Raw genomic sequence first — 22,049 nt, forward strand, 5'->3', positions numbered from 1 at the left:
ATTGATTGTAACATTTAGATATGTGCTGCTTCTTCTGTCAAACATAAACAACGCTTACATTGGGGAAAAATAGAGCTGTCACCTTTTTCTTAAAGATGCTCTCTCCTGTGATCTTTGTCACTGTTTTGCAGAGTAAGATCCTAGAGCTCCATAAAGTTTCCTAATCTCAATTTAGACCAAAAGTGGCTAAATTACAACTATTCTAGCACCTGATTTAAAAGCATGTTGTAAAATGGGAGCTTGTTTGCTTGGAGGTTCATAGCTTCAGTCCCCAATTTCAATACCTGCCCCACATTCCAGTCACACTAATATTCCGACACAGGGCGCCTGTGGACGGCTGCTGGAGCACCCTTAGTGCCTTGTATTTGTACTGAAAATAATTGTCCTCAAGAACCAACTAATTGAAAACATTTTGTGGCAGAAAAACTGGCACTGTATGTACTGACCTTCTATGATGAATTATTTAAGTCCCATTATTTTCAAAAATTGTTTTTGAATCACAGGTTTTATTTAGTTTGTTTTTAAAAATAAATAAATAAATAAAAAGTTATTGAGATATTGTCCAGCTCTGGAAGGCAGTGAAATGCAGGGATATATCTGTATCTTTAATCAAGAGTGTGTACTTTCTATTTCAAAGCAGGATACTTGCTCACATGTCATCTGGTCTTGCTCAAAACTTTACACCTTCACACCCAAAAAGTTCTTGCTTGTATCCAAATATGCTGGGCCTAACCTGAAAACTGTATTTACAGCTGAATGAATGATCTTCTCTCCAGTTTGAGCCCTTCATCGAGCTCACGCACATCTTCTTAAGTCTTAAACCTTTTTAAGGTTACTGCATTGCATCAGGCTGTCCATATTAGTGTGTGTAAGTCTTACTGTAGTGTGTGCACATAAGAGCTTACATATCCAACGATGTGAGATGAGTCACAGCTGAAAGTGGATATAACTGTACAAAAGCTTAGATGCCTTCGGGCATATCAAGCAGTCAGCATCATGGGAACACTTTGCTTTGAAACCAGTTTGGTGCATGAGGAGAAACCTGGGCCTAAACTTATGTCAGTGTGCTTTGTGTTCTTCAAAGAATCTCATCAGGTTTGCTTTAAGCCTTCACAGGTGGGTGCTTGCTCCTTCATACTTGAGTCTTTGTTTAGCTGTTCCTGAATGCGCACATTTGAATGTTTGACAGGATGTGTTAATTCATTCCTGTGAGCTGCAGGGTAATCGCTCTTACTGTGGAAGTGGTGGCTGCATTAGAGCCACTGATGATGTATATACATGTCATGCTGTGTTTGTGGACTCTTCAACGCTGATCCTGCTCTTGTGCAGTGTTGCAGCCTCCTTCCTGCATCTTTCCTTTGCTGTTCCTCTTTTTCCTTTGTCCCTGACCTCTCATTGCATTTCTTATTGCCACCGTTTTCACACATGCACTGCAGCCCTGAACTTTTCAAGACATTCGCCCACAGAGAAGTATGTGGGAATGCAAATGTCCAAATCCCCTGTGCAAAGTACAGGAGTGTTAATAATGTTCAATTTTGCACACGTGAGAATAAAGCAGGTAACTGCTCTGAGAATGAGCAGCAAGTGAGGTGGGCTTCATGTCTTGTTTCCTGTATCCTCTGTTCAGGAATTATCTTTGAATAAACTGAATCTGTCCAAACTCTAAGGTTGCTTAAAAATAGAGATATTCTCCTGATACAGTAAATATGTTCATATTGAATGTATTTCCTGTAAGATGCATCGACAGTCTTTGTGTATCAAATCTTCTGTACAATACTTATCATGAGCCATTCTCAGTTTGTTTCTTTTGTTTGTTTTTTCTATCAGCAGTATTGTTAATGTCATGGTAATTTTTTAATTTTGGTTTTAATCTTGTGATTGTGCTTGTTTTTTAAGGTAATCCACACAGAAAGTACAACGGCCCAATCAATATCATATTGTCTGTTCTTTTTAAAGCTGCACGATGCAGGACATTTTATTTCATACACAAAGGAAAGTAATGATGCTTTAGAAAATAATAAAATAAAATACAAAAAGTGAAATGCAGAAAGAATTGATGGTTTGCAAGTGTTTAAGATTAATTTGCGGAATACAGATGTTTTTAGCAATTTTATTTATTTAAAAACGTTCAAAGTCAGAGTTAAATTTCCTGGAGGAGTTTGTTCGAGCTGTGGATAAATATCACTTGTCCGTCTTTTATTTCTACCTAAGAAACCGTTAACAGCCCTCTTTCTGATAACTAGAGTAGAAAAGAGGTTTTAGAATAAAAGACAGTAGTCACATATGTTTTGTTCCCCTCAGCCATTGAGAGATTTATAGATAAGCAGATGCTTTGTAACTTTTTGTCTGATGCACTGAGAGCTACTGCAAAGACTTGTGTGATGTGTTGATGTGTTTTCCTGAACATGTGATGACTTGGCAGCAGCACTTTGAATGAGCTGAAGTGGTCTGAGAGTGAAAGGCCCTTACAGTAATCTAACATGCTGGAAATAAAGCAAGGATTAGTTACTCTACATCCTGTTGTTAAGCTTGTCTTCTGGTCTCGATGGACCCTACTAAATTGCTTTATCGGAAGAAATACTCAAAAAGACAATCACGTTTCTTATAGTATTTAAAATTCTCTGGCAGTTTAAAAAAGGAAAGGTAACATTATAAAGCCTTTTACAAACGGATGTTACAATGTGCTTTATAAGAGTCATTACATGAAATCATAAGAACGGAATGCAGCGTTTTAACCCTTGAAAGCAGAATCGTAGAGAATGCAGGCATCATCCATCCATTTTCTATACCGACAGTCCGTTAATCTTGTAGCGGGTGGGCTGGAGCCTATCCCAGCAGTCATCGGGCGAAAGGCGGGGTACACCCTGGACAGGTCGCCAGTCCATCACAGGGCCACATAGAGACAAACGAGACAAACAACCATGCACGCTCACACTCTGCAGGCATCATTATGTAGAAAAAATGGTTTGAACTACAAATGTATTCATTCTTGAAAAGGGACATGTTCTCCTCTTGGAAACTTTGGTAACCGAGTCTGTGCCACCTTGGCCTTTCTGAGACAAGAAAAACTTTAGGATGGAACTCGTTGACAGCGACTGCAGAGCATTAAAACTCATTGTGTCAAGGAATCACAGAACTATAACTAATGAAATGACTACAGAGCTAAACCAACATTGTGGCAACCCAGTATCATTCAAAACTGCTGAATACCATGGAAGGCGCTGCTATTGCTAAACTTTTGAAACTTTTCCCCTTCAATGTTGAACAACTCAAAAAATGGAACAAAAACACAAAGTGTGAAAAGTGGAAGAATGTAATCCTGTCTGCCCCGACCATCGAGCATGCAAGCAGTTCTCAGATGGTGTTGCTGGCTACATCATTGAACTGTCTTGGCATTAATGATATACACTGACTGCAGCAGCTTGCAGACAATAAGAGAAGGAATCGATCAGTTTTACATGTCGGCAAGACAGCTGACAGCTTACTCTCAGCTTCAGGTGTGTGAGGCTGATGTCTGCAGTTCAATCAAAAATAATCAACTATTATAATTATCTCATAAAATCCTGATTATCAGTCTAATGCCCAGTCCTTCATGTTTTGTAGTTACAAGTTTGTCTTCAGGAGTTAGTGGTGGTTAACAGTTGATAACAAAATGAAAGGATTTAATTGGATTTCATTTTTAGTATTTAAGAGACACATTTAAACATGCTACTCGTGTTGTAAGAATAACATTTGATTCAACAAAGGACATTTTTTTCCGATGTGCTGCAGCCATTCATCTTCAATCTGTCAGAACTTTTGTGTTGAGGTTACACACCATCAATGAGCTAACACAAGGCAACATAATAAAAGACAAGTTGAGAGCAGAAAGTCAGGAACCTGAAAATACAGTAAAAGACTGTGTCATGTCCTGGAAATGTGTGAATAGGAGATTTGAATGTGCCACAAAGACAATTCAGGATGAGTCACTGTCATTGTGTGGCTGTCACAGGCTTGCAGTTTGTATCCTGTCTAAAAGATTATAATGCAGAAGAATGTTAGGTGTTGAGGAAATAATGACTGAACTGTAAATTAACTGAAAGACGCCCGGAGTGCCTTCTATTCAGGATTTGGTTGCTGAGGCTCCACGGTAGAAAAAGATTTATCATTATTATAAGCCAGAAATATAACTTACAAGCAAAATGGAAGTGAGATGGAAAAACACTGATAACTCTGGCTTCCAGAGGACGGTTTATGGACTCCTTCCCATTATTACAATACCGTGTTTAATTATTATTTTTTTCTATAATTTTGTTTGTGAAAGAATTTTTAATTGTAGTTGATGAAACAATAAGGAAATAAACTTTTTCTTTTATTGTTTTGCGCATCAATGTCATATTGTAAATCATGAAAAGTCTGAATTTAGGACTCAGTTGTACTCTCATGTTTATCAGAAATTCTCAACTAAATGTGACCTCCAATTTTTTACACAACCATCAGCCAGCAGGTGCACGACATCTGTTGGACTTACTGTATGAGAAATAATTAGTTACAAAGCAGTAACTCAGTCTAGTTATCTGCTACACTCTGTCCAGACGGCTTACATTCTGAAAGGTAATCATTTTGCCAAACCACAGCTGCCCACCAACAGCAGACTTCCACTCGGCCAACTAGACTGTGTTATATCACCTGAGGTCCCTCTCTGTTCATGTATGTGTCCCCTAACACAACGGTATCTGTGGCTGTCTCCCCTCAGATAACTTCTACGGCACACCAAAACCTCCAGCTGAGCCGTCCCCGGCAGCCCCTCCTCTGAATGTGAGTGAGGCCCTGCTTCCCGGAGCCCGGCCAAGCGCCCAGGGCAAGAGAAAGAGGAACCAGTCGGTCAGCAACATGGAGCAGCGCGCCAGCCTGGAGCCGCCTGAGGAGGAGGAGGAGGAGAGCCCAGTTGTCAATGGCAACGGAGTGGCTATCACACCAGGTACTGTAGGATAAGAGAGAAAAAGATACATTTTTCTTGTTTTGAAGTTTTTATGCCACAGTTTTATCTTCCAGCTGAAAGTGTGTTCTGTTTTACAAGAGCTGTGATCATGAAGACATTTTATAACATCACGTGTAAGCGAAAAGAATCCAGGGTTTGAAGTCCTTGACTGTGTTCATTGCCGTCCCCCTGGTATGATTGAGTCAAACCACAAAAACAAGCCAGTTGTTATCGATGTTGTTACTGATCATTCTTATTATACCCTAAAGTAAAAATCAAGTCTCTTCTTTTGCAGAATCTAGTTTCAAATCTTCAGCTCATTCAGCGGCTACAATAAACTGTACCCTGAGCAGTTATTACAAGATGAGTGTGAGCGAACAGGTTCGCAGTAACCTTATAGAACAGAATGTGCAAGGGCATCTTAATGTCTCCACTATTATTCACAGGCTAGAGTCTCATAAAGGCTTCATCTCCTGTCTTTCTGTTCTCTCATTTTTCTGTCTCTCCTGCTGTCTTTCTGCCACTGGCCTTTGTCCTTGTTGCTATTAATACCCTGACACTTCTCTTACTCTCTTCTGCCATCCTCTTCCTCCCGACCCCTTGATTTTTCCTCGTCCCTGTGGTCTTGTCTCCGATGCCGTCTCCTCTTCCTTTTCCTTCCTCCATCTGTCTTTGTGGTCTATCGTTGAAGCATGTCATATTGTTTCCGTTTTATTCTTTTACTGTCACGTGTTTGCGATTTTCATCTACTAAAACTGCAACTAACAACTACAGCACTCCCTCAGTCATTTAATTTACTCATAACTTAAAATCTGTTTGTGAATTGCAAATTTGCTTCCCTGTCTGATTTTTAATGTCCTGACAAAATTATCTCCTTGCTACATCTGGAGAGCTTTCTCTGTAGAACTAGCACTGGTGCTAAGTTCAGCAATATGTGGTGTCTGGATGAAGATATGAACTGTGAAAGAACCCAGACTTCCCTCAGTCCTTTTTCTGTAAGACCTGTGGCAGATGTAATTATGACTGGATGACTGCCTGATTATGTTTTGTGTTTGTTGCACCTCTTTTAAAAGAAGTCCAAACAGGAAAAATATAGAATCATGTAGTGTGGTATTTCTACCCTCCAACACATGCTCCTCATCCTCTGCCTTAGTTGCCACTAGATTTTTTTCCTCCTTCTGAAAGCATCTCCTCGTGTTTCTGATTCAGTGTCTGACCCCATAGTCTCTGTCTTTCCCGGTTTTTCCATTTCCGACTGTGTTGTTTTCTGCTCATGTTGATTGTCCTCAGACTCCATCTGCCCCCTCCCGCCCTCTCTCTCTGTCTCCAGGGGGTTCATAGCTCTGCAGTGGCTTGGCTCTGACTCATCATGCATGGCGTGTGTAGTGAGCATTCAGGACTAAATGTGTGTATGGGCATCATGAGAGAATAACTGTGTGTGTGTGTGGTCCACAGAGTCCAGTGAACACGAGGACAAGAGCACAGATGCCTCTGGGGAGGTTGCTGTTGAAGGGTCCAGCCAGGCCCTGGCATCTGCTGAGCCCCCCACTGAAGGGGAGGAGGCCCCAAAATCTCCCTCCAAATCCCCCACAAAAGTCCCTGACGTGGATGAGGAAGAGTTGGGTCCTCTGCCTGACAACTGGGAGATGGCCTACACTGAGAAGGGAGAAGTTTACTTCATAGAGTATGGGACAAATTTTACTCCAGATATAAGACATTTCACCCTCACAAAACAGTACATTTACATGATGTGAGAAAAAAGTCAGACTAAATCCAGACTTTTAAAACAAATATAAAAATGTTGACTGAAATTATTAAAGGAAAATTCTCAAAGTCAGACTCACACTCACTCAAATGCTCAGTTACATTCACAGATGCGTCAAGCTACAGTTAGAGCTCCATGTGGCCAGTAAATTGGACCCTTGGAAGTTGGAATTGTTCTGTCATACGTACGCTCAGTTGGGCTTAACTAGCCAAAGTGCTGTTTGCATGCGCCATATTCTGGGCTTTGAGAAAAAGCAGAAGCCGATAACAACAGAATAACCACAAGGGACAGCATGCATCTAATTTGTTAAAGAAAAAGAAAAAGTGAATCTACAGAACTTACAAATGTTCAGAGAAGTTTTCACTACTCTGTATGGTGCTAATTTACCATCGGGTACATTTTTAGTGCCTTTAGTTGTTACTGTAATTTGTCACCCAGACAAAGCCCAATAACGAGCAAAATGAAGCATTTAGCCACCTGTTATAGTGGAGTTGGACATGCTTTGGGTCAATAATTTCATTCCCCTCCTGTGCTTGAATTTTGAGACAAGGGCCTGAGTCCAGCATGATGACTCAGTCAAGTTATAGCATATATAAACCTGCTGAGTGTATTATTTTTACATCTTTACCTTTTAGGAGAGGTGAAGTATTTTAAATCCATTATGATTAACATAAAAATGTTTGAAAATACGTCATACATAACACACTCACTTCAGATTCATGGTTTATGTATGGCTGTATACTTTACAACTCTGGACTTTGTGTTGAATAATTGATGTGACTCAGTACTGCTAATCAGACACACACACCAGTGCAAACTTTTGCCCTCTCCTGTCACCCTCACTAATTAGTGGCTAAGGGCTAATTAGTGGATTAATGGCCATTTAGTTTACCTCAGAAATCCCCTCATTTTTTGTTGCCCCCCTGCACACATGCAGAAACACACATACTGGTCATTAGTGTTATTTTGCACTGTTTCTTTCTTTCATTCTCTTTGTCATTCTCTCTCTCTCTCTCTCTCTTTCTGACCTCTCCTCCTTCATCTACACATCTTCTTCTCCTTTTCTAGTCACAACACCAAAACTACATCATGGCTCGATCCTCGGCTAGCAAAGAAAGCAAAGCCACCGGAGGAATGCAGGGAAGACGGTGAGTCTAAACAGTCTGTTTGTTCTCTTTAAAGCTTAAGCTTGTGTTCATCTGAGTCAAATTCATCTTTGGGCATTTGTAGAAGTCTGCCTTCTCTGCTGCTCCTGCTGTTTCTGCACCTGCTATCTGATCCAAACTTGAGTTTTTCTTTCCTCGAGGAAAAGATTGCAAAATTGCTCACCCATTTGATATGTTTGTTCCTGGTCTCACAGTTCATCACAGGTTTTGGAAGGTTGCTCAGATTTAAAGTTGACAAATAAAATCAAATCTTTCCAGTCTAGTCTTTCCAGTCTTCCATAATTTTGACAAATGCACAGGGAGGAATGTCGCTCAAATATTGTTTTATAAACTGTACAATAGTTGAAAAATATCTCATATATATATCCTGAACATATCTGAAGAGTGCGCAGGTTGTTCAGTCTGGATGTGATTCAGAACTTGTAGGTTGTCCTAAGCTATGTACCTGGGCCCTAATTGAACCCATCTTCAATTTAGGTATAAATTATTTATAGGCACAAAAGTTTTTGCAGTTAGACTGCAATGTTATGTGGGGTAACTGCTAAAAAGCTGCAGTGTAACACTGCACAGATGTCCACAGCAGGGAAGTGCTTTGAAACTGACATGCTCATGTTTTAATTATTAGTATCTAACCATGTTAATATGGGTCAGAGTGAACAGATTTTGTGTCTATCCATTTATTTATAACCAATTACAAGAAATAACTGGGCTCAGATTAAAGAATACCAGAAGTTCTCTTTGATCCCTCCTGACGTAGTTTAAAAGAGGGACATCCTCTCACTTTTTAGTGACCTGCTTTGGGCCGACGAACAAGGCAGGGCGCATAGTGTTCTGAGCTAGTCTGTGAGGAATGGGGCAAAGTACTAAAGTGAGAATAGCCCCTCTATGATACAACTTTTTATACCTCCATAGTAAAACAAAGCCTTAACCAGACACAAACAATGCCCAAATCTTGTTAATCTCTTAGGAGACAGCTGTGAGGTGCCTGTAGGCCGTTGGCTTTTGGCCACTGGCAAAATAAATTTCTGCAAAACAGAAGACTTTTTTTCATGAACAAGAGTAAAAATTTTATTTGTTTGGGACTGTTTCAGCTGTGGATTGAAGCATGTTTGTCTGCTCTAGCTCAGCCGTTTGCAAACCTTTTATCATGTTACTCCCTGATAACCCAAGGGATGAAACATTCAAAAGCCAGCACTCAAGTGCCAAAAATAGCAGTTTCTCAATTGGCCACTTGATGCTTCCTTCAAAACGGAAGTTAATCCTCATCAACTCATCAAGACAACTGAATGGATGAGAATTTTCATATAACTGACCCACCAGAACCACATCAGAGCCAGCATTGTGCATTATTAAGAGTGGAAAGCTTTGAGTCGGAAGCAAGCATCACTGACACTTCTTAATGCATCTCCATATTGTTCTCAGATTCTCACTCACAAGCATCACTTCACATCACTCCTGACTCCAAAAAAAACCAAAAAGATCACAAATAAATGGACGACATTACCATGGCAACATCCATATCATGTTGACAGTCTATGTTTACAACCCGCTGACAACAGTAAGATGATGAACTAAACAGTAAATTTACTCTTGCGCACTTGTAATTGAGTAATTTGAGAAGCAGATTTATCCAGAAATAGAAACAGTTGCCTGAAAATGTTTAGTGAAGATGAGCATATTTGTGATTTTATGGCGCCTCGGGTTCATCTGTTGTTCCTGTACAATTGGGACCTGAACGGTTATGGTCTTGTCTTTAGAGCAGCAGTATAATGTATGTGGTTCATGTGGATTTTTGGAGTTTTTGGATAAAAAAGAGAATCTACGGGATGTAAAATGTGGGATACATAGTATAGGATCAGTTTATTATTGACTTTGGTGGCTCAACATCATTGCCTTCTGAGTTCTGTTTCAGGGAAATCAAAAAAGAAAATAAAAGATCCAAACTGGACGCACTGAACGTTTTGTGATAATTTTAAGAAAAGTGGTGACCTGTGCAGATGTAGTAACATGGTGCCTTCATGTGATCAGGTATATAACTATATAAGGTGAACCTCTCTTCTCTGTGATGTGATTCACCAGAGCATGATCATAATCAATACTTTATTTACCTCTCCTGTTCTCCATCTCTTCAATCTTCTCCTCTCTGCATTTCCTTACCCGCCATTTTCTTCTCTCTCAACATTCAATCTCCCTCTTCTCAATTTTCTCCTCTCTTTTTCTCCTCCACCTTCATTCTCCATCTTTCTCTCTTCTCTCTTGCCCAGTAAAGGGCCAGACTGTGACAGGAATTCTAATAACACAGCTCAGGTCTGCACCAACTGGCTCGTACACACAAACAAACACACACACACACGCACTGAACTCTTCACAGTCCTCAAGAATGGCTGACATATTTCAGGTTTGTCTTGGCAGATATCGGTTGTTTTTAGTGTCTCCTGTGATCAACAACAAAGTTTAGTCTTTGTGATTTAATGCAACAACTTTAAAAACATACGTTTTTTTGTGTGTTAATTTTTCTTTAAGACATCGATGTGAGAAAGAGCTGGTTAGCTAGTCTCTATCACCTTATGCAGTTTCGTCCCTGTTTCTGTCGAAATCCTGCAATAAAGTACTGCCTGTTTTCTAAGATGAGTGTCTGCTGCAATGTGAGAAACCTTTTTTTAAATTTAAGAATGAACAGTTATTCTGTGTACAATCAGGATTAGTTTGACACTGTTATTCGCTCTGTAATTGGGCATAATGCAGGAAGAAAAAATTCAAGAATTACATAAAAACACAGGAATGAGAATGATTCCCTGTTTTCTTTGGATCGCATTCAGAGCAGACTCATCACACAGAGCTTTGTGGTCCAGATTTAGGAAAGTAGTGAGTATCTATTTTTCTTTAACATGCAAATATTTGCATCCACATCTCCCCTTTCATAACTTTCCCCCTTCTCTTCACTCTTTTCACTGTTCACACACAGCCTGCATGTTGCTCACTGGAAACAAATTAAAATAAACAAAATCACTTTTCAGAAGTAGCCAATATCCTGTATGCAAGTAAATAAACTTATCACATTCAGTAGTCATTGAAAGTTAAAGCAGGTTAAGTTTGTCTTTTGCATTAAGCAGGAATAAAGTTGCCTTACTTGACATCACAGGAGCTAAAACAATTAGGATTACAATTACATTGCAAGGAAAACATTTACCATGTTTAACATATTAGCCTGTTAACATGCACACCTTGTATCACCAGCAGCTGACGTGTGTGTTATGCAAAACACAAGGTGCAGTTGAAGCTCTTCATCTTAACCAGCTGTGACCTGATGCAACATGTGTGCTTTAAGTGACACTCGCATCACATCAACATTTTCAAGACATACCAACTGTCATATTGGTTTAAAAAATATGTAGATGGACACAAGATCAAAGTGAATAATTTACCACACTAAAAGAAAATGCTGAAGGTTCAACCCTTTCAAGTGTTTTTTTATTTGATATTTCTTGTTTCTTCAGAAGCTGAGAAACAAAAGGTTTTAGTGGACAGCTCTACGTTTTCTAGAAACCCCCGAGGTTTTAGAGAGCTTCTTTAAACAAATGCTTAAACCACCTTAAATTCATATTACCAGTTATACAGTGACGATAAACGGTCGAGTTTTAGGCTGAAAGAAATGTACTGGACAGAATGTGAGGATGATTTGTCTTTCCTCTCTTTTAATGCCTGCATCTTCAGGGATGCAGTCGATAGAGGAACTCAATGCTCTGAGCAGCCGCTGCTGGCAGAGGATTTTGAATCAAAGGCTTTACGCAGATTGTTTGTGAAGGCCCTGGATGACACATCACATCCTCTCACCGCACCTTTGAATTCACATCCTCCAGAAAACAGTTTAAAAGAGATGGAAATAAATTAAATAGCTCTGTAGCCACAAGGATGACCGAGGAATTTTTAGTAGTTTAATCTAGCATGACATTCTTTTTACATTCCTCTCGCTGTTTTTATGTTTTATTCCTCTAGCTGTGGTTTTAGATTTTTTTCTAATGATGACGTGTGCATGGAAGAAAATATGTCAGATTATGCAAGAATATCTGATAACATAATAAAAGTGGGCAGGGACCATCAGGAAATGATGGTACTGTTTTAAACTGCCCCTCTGGCTGAATTCTCAGAGTCTTACAGCCTCAGGCAGACAGGGAGCAGACAAATGTTCAGACATACTTTCATCATTGCTGGTTTTCTTCTTCCCTCTTGTTAGCGCTTTCCATTGCTTCCATCTCATGCATGTCTGGTCTCTTTGCTTCACTTTTCCTTTGGCATTTCATATCCTCATTCACTATTCCCTTTCCCCTAGCTCAGCCTCTTTTGCTCTCATGCCGCATTTCGGGTGACTTTAAGAAGCTGCTTGTCTGTGCTGATGTGTTGGTACAACCGTTGATTGCATGTGATGTACTGTATCTATATGCTTAGGCCGACTCAGAGTTCAAAGGGCTGTCACCACAGATATGGTTTCACTTTCAGTCTTTTTGTTTGTCAGTGTTGCATAAAACAACTCCATATCTCCTTTCTTGCACAGAGAAGGCAAGAATAGAGCAGGACAAACTTCAAAAGGATGGCAAGAGCTTGTTTCATATCTGCCTTATATGCACTCAACTTCCACCACAGTTCTGAAGTAACCCCCCGGTGCTGTTGATGGAAAATATGCTGTTTGTGGTCATTTACGAGCAGGCACCCAGCTGACTTCACAGTGTCAGAATACTGTCTGCAACCGCTGGAGAAAGAAATGGAGAGGATACGGAAATAGGAAGTGAGATTAGAGAGGAGAGAAATATGAGAAATTGTGGAATTATAGGAGCAAAAAGATGCCAAGCCAGTGTTTCTTCTTAAAGAGATTGATGTGGAGACAAATGGAGATTGGGACAGGTTTGCATTTGAGGCATCCACAGACAGGACATGAATACTGAGAAATGTTACCTCTGAGTTACATCACTGTTGGTAAACTCCTTCATTTCTGGATCAAGATCATTTTCTTTCTATTTATTTTTCTTTGTTTTGGTTTAATCTTTTATCTACGCTCAATAGTTTTTGACTCAAGGCAATACTGTTTATGTTAAAGAGTACGTTTTTGCTCATTTTAAGATGGATTTTATATTTCTAAAAACACATTATTTCTCTCAATTTATATGCTTAAATGTTCAAATGGGAGTTGTTTTTATCATACTGTACTTGGCTGCAGTTTATCATTTTGCCTTCTCCCTGTAACACTTTGTTTTAGCCCTTATCTCTTTAAGGCTTTCGTCCTGCAAAGGTCCTTCTGCTCAGGTTGGTCAGTTGCCCTGGCAAAAAACAAGATATCATTGATCACATACAGTGACCCCACTTTCTATTGGTATGGATGTAACCCCGTCAAACCATGACTGGTCAGTGTAATGAATCAAAACTGTCCAGGTGGCCCTTTTATTCTTTTAGTGGAGGTGAGTGAAAGTCACAAATTAGCCATAAATCAACTAAACTGCAAATTTGTCATGCAGATTTGTATATTTTAAAACAGATAACAGATAAGTCTACATTAATAGATTTGAGGATCATTACAACAGTAACTGAGGAAAAAAGGAGTTTTATAATTAATTTATCTATTTATCTAACTATTGCTACAAGAGTCATGCTCAAGTCAACGTTTTAATTGTTATACACAAATCAGCCATGGTATTAAAGGAAAGATACTGTTTAATGTCCATTTCTTATTCAAATTGACTGCATTTCTTGAGGTCTTAATACCATGTCTGTAACATGTTTTGGTCAAAACAACTAAAAAAAAAAATTAGAAAAAAATGCTCCTTTTCCACTCATGAATTTATACATTTATACAGACAGGCCAGTTTTAATGTATAACTTTTGGACTATGTTATTACGGTATGAGAGAGCTTATATATATATATTTATAATTACTTTATCCCTTATCTGCAGCTTGACTATAGACATTTAGTACTGACTTCTTTTAGGCGCAGTCACGCTGTAAGTGGCCCTGGCTGGTGAAACACCACACCACAGATTGAAAACTGTAACAGCCCACACAGCTGGGCAAAACACCAGTCAAAACTCGCATAATAGAATTTAAAACACTACACTAGGAAAAATTAAAGCGTGCCAATGAGAGGCCATATTTCCTAGTTAAGATAGAAAATATGAAAACAAAGCACTGGTGGAGCATTATTATCTCATTCATATCTTAACTTTATATCTGCTGATGTGAACATGATGTTTATTGGCAAAGTAAAAAGCGACAGCAAAATGGCTTCAACTTCCCACTTCTGAGATACGGTGACTGCCGCTTGATTTGTTGTTTAAGTCGAGTGGAGATGAAGTTGGGGAGGCTGGATAATTCTACTCTGACCTGCGAGTGTGGCGCATAAATCCACTGCAGATCTGAACACCTCACTGAATGAGATATTCCTCAGCATATGCTGCCCCAAACAAAGTTCCAGGGTTGTGGCTTTTCTGAGTTTTTTTTTTTTTAATTGAAAAGAAAGGGACTTCAGAAACCCAAATATATGCTCTGAAAAAATCATGCCACTGAGAGGTAAAATGAGTGACACTTTTGTGGCTGAGGCAGCCTCCTCCAGCAGGACAGAAGTGGGTCTCGCAAAAACTCCTGAGGAAGTGTAGCCCTATCCACAAAGACCTCACCGCATAACCCATTGGGTTCAAAGGATCTTTTGCTAAAATATCGGTACTAGACGCTCCAGGACACCCTCAGATGTTCTCTGTCCATGACCAAGGCCATTTGGAGAGATGAGGAGGACCTCATTAAGTGGATGGTTTTGGTTGATGCTAATGCAGAAGTGATGTTAGACTGGTAAACTGTTATGTGAACATAATAGCATGTATACCACTTGAATTGGTACTGTGAGCATAGTAGCATGTAGCACAACTAGCAAGTTGCTAATATTGCGTTAGATTCGCAGTGTTCCTTAACCTAAGTGCAAAAATCCATGTTTTTTTCTTTTTTAAACAAATTTTTTCCTCATTGTAGACCAAGAAATAATCAAGTTATTGTAACGATAGGTGATCAAAAAAATTTAAATCATCTTCATTTGCAGTGCCACATAGAAGTATTTTTGAGTATTTTTTGGTGTAATTTCATTCTTGACTTCACTTTTAATTAGATTTTTTTTTTTTTAGGTTTTCTGAGTGACTCTGGCTCATTATATCTGCTCATGGCCTAATGTTGGTCACGGAGACGTGTGAAAGGGAATATGAGTCATCTAATGCAGAGGAATCACAATTAGACTTCATGTCAAGAGAGACTCTAATCACATAAACAAGCACGCAAACACACAAGTGAGCCCCTTAATGCTGAAACAATATTCCAACACATAATGAGGACTTTGATTTAGTGTAGAGAAAATATTTTGCCTTCTCTTATTCTGACAAGCTAACACCTGACAGCCTTTTAATACACAGCTCATGCACACTCTTCAAATTTACTCATATTAATGCATAAACACACACGCACACATACACAAACACACTCTCTCTGTGTATTTCAGTGGCAGGAAATAGAGACAAGACAGAGCTCTCAGCTCAGGCAAGAAAAAAAAAGACTTTCACTGCTGGTTCCCATGGAAACTGTCTCCCTTTCACTTAAGGGGGAGGGCAGGCGGATGAGTTAGGCCAACATTTAAGGTGGCTCTAGGACAAGGTGGAAGGGAATTTAAGGTGGTTTGAAGAATGAATCCATCTGGCTTTAAGAAGGGTCGTGTGAGGTGGGGCTGTGCAGTGCAAGCGGTTTGAGCAAATGATAATGTAGACCGGAGGTAATTGAGGCGTGCACCCCTTTCACCTTGGACTGCACAGTCAGCATGCTGAGCAGCCGGGACACTTAGTAACATATGCATCTGGATAATTGATATTAAGATCACAGATCTGTCCTGTCTGTACTACATTACAGGATGCAGGTTGATGCCACAGTACAAGTGCAATCCAGATGATCCTTTAGTTCCTTTGAACATGTATTCAGAAGTAATACAGCATGTCAACTCAAAACATAAAGTTATTTATTGGCTGTATAAAAAAAAAGCAGCACTTTGCGGTTTAGCCTGAGATTAGTACCAATTTACAAGGTTTTCTAGATGATACTTAAAATTTGCAAACGCAATAAAGTTCTCACATAAGAAATTTCAGAATCATGTAAACACAAGCAGATTTTGTCTAAACTTGTCCTGTTTCTGTGTTTTAACCCATTTAGATATAATGTGACAAATTAGTCATTTCAGACCTGGAAATATGTTTGTGTCCTTTTTACTTGATAGAAACACAAATAATTAATATTTATAATATTTTTTTTTAAACTGATTTGCGAAGATATTGGTGAATTTAATTAATTCTACAATAAGAGCCAAAGCTTTGAACTCCATTTGAATAGTTTCTTTGGAGGCTGAGGAATAATGAATTTTGTGTTCTCCTTGGGTTTTAGGGGCTGTTTTCAAACACTACTCGAATCTCATGTCTGAAGTAGTTCATTCATTTCTGTCCTCATCAAAAAAGGAAATAAAACAACTCATATATTTGATATAAACTTGCTGTTTTTCAGTGCTAGAAACAGATTTTGGTTGGAAAAAAGCTTGAATCCAAAGTCTTGCATGTGTGGCCGCTGTTTGAAGGGCTGACCTGAGACGTCCTGTGCAAGGTCACGAGCCACAGATCATAAGGGTTGTACTCCGAAGCAAGGTCAACACAACCAGGCTTTCTTTGTGTCAAAATTAAATTATTACAGAAACACGTATCAATTTTGCAGAAACTAAGACAAGAGAGGATGACAATCAGAAAATTGTTAGCTGTGCAAAGTAAGTTAAGTGAGGTAGTACTTCTCCTGTTTATATCTTGCTTTTAAACTTTTAATTTTATACTCATGACACTCCTATAACAAGAGGGAATTATCTAAGACTCTGTCTTATCTAATTATCTGAAATCAAATCAAAGTCAAACACATTTGATTGTTATATTCCTAATATACATTGTAGGCTAACACATTTTCTAATCAGTGTCAGACCCAATATTGGCTAAGAAAATCCAAACTGAATCCATGGTTTCCTTGGTAACGTGACACACAGCCTGCAGTTTGTTTTACAGTAATTGCACAGCCTCTGGTGGCATAACATACAGATCAACAGGTTTCAGATATCACGTATTCCCTCAGCTGAGAATCATTACAGATTTCTGATTAAACTCAGAGTTTAGGTCAAAAGGACAGACTCTTAGTTAAGTGGATTAAACGCTGAAAATATGTCATTTAATCATGGTTCAATTTGACGATGGAAATGCCAATATATGACAGTTAAATTACAGATTTACTCTGTTATTTAACAGTCCGACTTCTATTCAATGTGCTATAAGGGATTTTAATGTCAGGCATCAGATTGACAACTATTAAATGTTATTTCAGTTTAATTTTGCTGTCTAAGATTTTATCAGGAAAAGATTCAGTGAAAGAGTGGAGCATCGATTTTCAGATGATTTAACTGAAACTCAGCATAAACTGTGTGTATGTGTTCAGCCTATGTTGCCATGGTGATGGAGTCAGGTCAAAGTAGAGCTACCTTTATGACAACTCTGACTGTCAGCTCAATAAAGCTCACAGAGTCTTTAATCTCGCTTCATAATACACCCTTCAGAAACATTACACTAATTAAACTTCATACCCCAGCTTCCTACACCACACACGTTTCCATAGAAATGCAACAGCCAGCACGTCCGCAAACACACCATATTCCCACTTTGTCTCACTCACTTCCCCAGGGCTGCTTCTCTCACCAACAAGGTTGCCAATTCTTGTCCGCCTTTATGTATTTAAGTGCATTTTTGTGAGTGTAACTATGTTTCAGTAATAAGCTGAGGGTCAAACTGTGTCTTTGATGACTCATTGTTATTGTGTTTGTCCTCTTTTCAATCTGTATGACACATCAGATTTGATTAATTGTTTGTCCATCTACAGCTATAGTCATTTATTTCAGGAATTAGACTGTTAAATGCAAGACATGGGGATGAATTGATTTGCCGGTATGAGGAAGGAGATCTGAGCCACATGAACACTTGCTGATGAATGCTAATCAGAAGCACTTCATTTCTGATATATTTCAAAGTGGGCGTAAAACATCTTGGACAGATGAAATGAGCTGTTGGTGTGTGTGTGTATTCCAACGTGTTACTGCAGCCTTTGAGTGTAAAGTCAATCATCTTGTGATGGACTACATTTAGGTGGGGATACCTTTGAGTAGGCTGAGTGCGACAACCAAAACATCCTGAATGTTGGAACTGGTAGGAGGACTCTATACAACACTGTGTTTATTTTGCGTTTGTGTAGGTCACTTGAATTTTTTAAGTGAATTAAGAGTACAGGACAGAAAATTCAGACATTTTAGCTGTGGCTTGACCAGTTTCCTTTACAATGAAATGAGGAGAAATAGATCCACAAAGGGATGGATGGAGTGAGGAGGAAACAGACCAGAAGTGGGAGAGGAGGAGACAATTAACACAGCTGGAAGTCATCCAAGGTAAAGAAAAAAAAAAGTGGGTGTGTAAACGACAGAGACCAACAAGAAGTATTATGATGAAGGAATTTGGCTTTCAAGAGTTCGTGTCCACTGTAAAAGGAGGACAAAGAAAGAAAGAGAAGGCAGAATTTTCTTTTTCTCCTTTCCAGCTTAGTATCGATGTCTTTGCTGTGTTTGTGTCTCCATGGAGAAGCTGCAGATCGAAGTGTTGTCTGTCCATTAAAAGGCTGCATTGGGAGCGTCTGGCTGCGAGCCCTGAGATTCATGTTGTCTACCATCAGTGGTTCAATTTAGCATCTTCCTTCCATCTTCTGCTCTCAGCATAAACTGACTTTATTTCCTTTGTCTGGGTTCTTCTTCCTGTCAGAGCTGCCCTATGGCTGGGAGAAGATAGATGACCCCATTTACGGCAGCTACTACGTGGAGTAAGTTTACCTTTTGATTTTATATCTGTTCTGTGATGCAACACAAAAAACGTAAATAATTTGTGTTTGTGTGTCTTCATCATAGGAGAAAGAGGGGGAATTATGAAAGCTTTTTAGTAATATAGGAAAAGACATGTTGGAAGTCATTATTAGAAACTCTTTTAAGTCTCATTAAGTACTCGTATTAGAAAGCATCCTGCAATTACAAATGGCAATATTCTCATTTCAGTTATGGATTTCTTTTCTTTTAGTAAACTTTTGCAGTTAATGAATTTGTACCTACATTTGTAAAGATTTTTTTATCTCCAGCTAAATAGTTTATGTTTGTGCATTTTTATAGAATTAATGATAATTCAAGCTGCAGCTTAAAGAAATGGACTTTACGTTACTGTGCTTGACTTTTTTTTTTAGTAACACAGCTGGCGTTGTTGGGACTAGCACAAAATTTACCTGCATCACTTCCATATTTTCCATGCAAAATGTAGAGCAAGAAAACAGTATGTGCAGTTACATCCAACCCAGTCAGAGTCCGCTACAACTTTAAAATCCTGCTGTTATGTTGAAGCTGCTTTCAGGTTTAACGGGAGAATATTCAAAGCTTTAGGTCCTTTGCCATAATTTCTAATGTTGTACTGTATTACTAGTCACATTAATCGAAGGACTCAGTTCGAGAATCCAGTCCTGGAAGCGAAGAGACGCCAGGAGCAACAAAGACAGATGCAGAGCCAGGGACTCTCTGCTCTGCCTTTACCTGCAATATACAGAGGTATGGTTCTCTGCTGTGTGCTGTATGAAAATGTGTTTTATATTTCAGATAACCACAGTTGATCAAAGTGTTTTACAAGCTGAACAAATAATTTGAAAATAAAACTGTAAAGCAGAGGAATGAGTACTATTTACAAAAAACAAATGAGAAACATATTTACGCCATAAAAGCCAAGACGTGCCACTGAACCAGGTCTAAAAGCTGGTGAGAAGAGCAGAGTTTTAAAATGATCGAGACGCTCTTTCGTGAAAAGGCGGGCTGTTCCAAAGTCGAAGAGCCACAAACAAAAAAGCTCCATCACCTCTGCCATTTGGCCTGGATCTGGGAGCAGCTGATTTTCAGACCCAGGTGTTTTAGATGGAGTATATGGCTGTAGGAGTTCAGAAAGGTGAGGTGGCATCATGTCTTTGAGACTCTGACATATAATAATGAATTTTTAGACTGGATCCTGTAGAGGACAGGAAGCCGGTGTATGGAGGTCAGCACGTATGTGATCACACCATGTCCTTCCAGTTAGAAGGTGTAAACTGGCACTTTATTATAAAAATGCCATGACTGCTGAAAGAATATGCTTTTGTAATGATAAATGATTCAGTTAATTGGTCATTTTGGATATTCTTTGTTTAAGAATATCTTTTTCTGAAGCATCTCATTGAGTGGGCAGTTTTATGGGCATTGGATTGCGCAGATGTCACATAGTGCTGTACAGGCTCGAATGGAGACTGCTGGGAGTTCAGGCAACAGAGAACATGCTCACCCTGAGGCCCCTAGTGGGCTAATCCAGGCATGCGAATGATGACATAGGAGCCCAGCACATTGTCCACTGCTTCCTCTGAATGACACATCCTATGAGTCAGCTTATCAGAGGAATGCTTCATGTGTGCCTCTGCATTCAGAAAATCTGGTGTAGGAACATTCAGCATGTTAAACTAATGTAAAAATCCAAATGTCAGATTAAATCAAAAACCTTTTCTCAATGCAGAGAAGCCGTTGTTTACGAGGGATCCAACCCAGCTGAAGGGCACCTTCTTGTCGACAGCCCTTCAGAAGAGCAACATGGGATTTGGCTTCACAATTATAGGAGGCGACGAGCCCGATGAGTTCCTGCAAGTGAAGAGTGTTATACCAGATGGACCTGCTGCTCAGGATGGCAAAATGGACACAGGTAATTATGTTTACCCATCCAATTTTGACAACTGGTTTAGAAACAAATAGAGGTTTAAACAAACTGCACACTGTCTCTGCTGTCACTGCTGATAGTGTAATTGTGTTCACAGAAATGTTTAAGTACAGTGTCATTATTCTGACATCTGAGCATTATGGACCTCAATTTCCTGCTGTGGCAGTCCAAATAAAGAGAAATGTCCCTGGCTGGGTTTCAGTTTCAGTAAAACAGGATTTTACCAGCTGTTTAAGCACAGAGTGTAAGTATCAAATTAAGTTGGTGCTGTGTAGTCAGAACATTTTTATCAGACATTTCTTTTGCAATAATGCCTTAATGTGACAGAGGTCACAGAAAAAAAGGCCGCTGGCACACCATCAATCTATTTAATGTTTCGTATTGTTTCTATTGATTAAGAGATCGTCTGAACTGAAGACCCCGTCCAGTATTTTCAATAAAGTTAGTGTGTCATCAGGGAATGTGTGTCTCTGTGGGAGCATCATTGTTTCATCAGGAGATATTAGGATATGAAGACATCAAGTTTGTTTTCAGGCTTGCTTTACTGACTGGTGTTTCAACCATTGTTTGTCAGCGTTGTACCTCTGTTTGTGCATCCCAACTGAATCAGATTTGGATTTTGTTGTTGCACACTAAGTGGTCACAAATCATCTGATGTTTTATGGTGCAGTGATAAATCATTTTTGTCCATTTCAAGAACAGTAGCAGCCCTCCTTCCCTTCAACCTTTACCAAAAAAAAAGAATACACCTTGCTGTCTTTACTCATCAAATGTTTGGGCTATGGGTGTACCTCATTACAACTAACACCTCCTTTCTCCTTTCTTTTGAATTCTTCTTTGCTTCAGTTTTCTGAAGCAATTCACATTCTTAACTTAAGTGCAGTTGATTGGACTTTTCTTTATATTGGCTGGAAAATAGGAAATAGATGCAGTCATTTCTTAAAACATTTACAAACATAAATGTAAATAGAATATAAAAGGAAAAAAAACAGAGTTTGAACAACTCTAATGAGCTTGAAAATCAGTATTTGGTATGACCACCTTTATTCTTCAGCCTGAACCCTCTTAGAGAAGCTTTATTGTAGTTTCTTTAAGTAGTCTTCAGGAATAGTTCTCCAGGCTTCTTGAAAGACATTTCAAAGCTCTTGTTTGGATGTTGGCTGCCTTTTGTTCCGTTCTCGTTCAAGATGATCCCACACTGCTTCAGTAAAGTTGAGATCCAGGCTCTGGGGAGGATTCATCTCTTGATTAGACCTGT

General features: G+C 39.1%; 1 protein-coding gene across 5 annotated transcripts in view; it reads left to right on the forward strand.

Annotated features, from left to right (window-relative positions):
* magi2b (membrane associated guanylate kinase, WW and PDZ domain containing 2b) overlaps positions 1-22,049 on the forward strand; it is an 82,324-nt gene that overhangs the window by 40,498 nt on the left and 19,777 nt on the right. For all 5 annotated transcript variants that reach the window (XM_072385623.1, XM_072385619.1, XM_072385620.1 and 2 more), the window contains exons 4-9: positions 4,736-4,960; positions 6,416-6,644; positions 7,794-7,873; positions 18,788-18,845; positions 19,490-19,611; positions 20,594-20,776. In XM_072385623.1, the coding sequence (XP_072241724.1) occupies positions 4,736-4,960; positions 6,416-6,644; positions 7,794-7,873; positions 18,788-18,845; positions 19,490-19,611; positions 20,594-20,776 (897 nt within the window). The remainder of the gene's footprint in view (positions 1-4,735; positions 4,961-6,415; positions 6,645-7,793; positions 7,874-18,787; positions 18,846-19,489; positions 19,612-20,593; positions 20,777-22,049) is intronic.

Source organism: Leuresthes tenuis, unplaced genomic scaffold, assembly GCF_036924035.1.
Source record: "Leuresthes tenuis unplaced genomic scaffold, fLeuTen1.0.hap1 SCAF_5, whole genome shotgun sequence".
In the NCBI taxonomy this organism is placed as follows: Eukaryota; Metazoa; Chordata; class Actinopteri; order Atheriniformes; family Atherinopsidae; genus Leuresthes; species Leuresthes tenuis.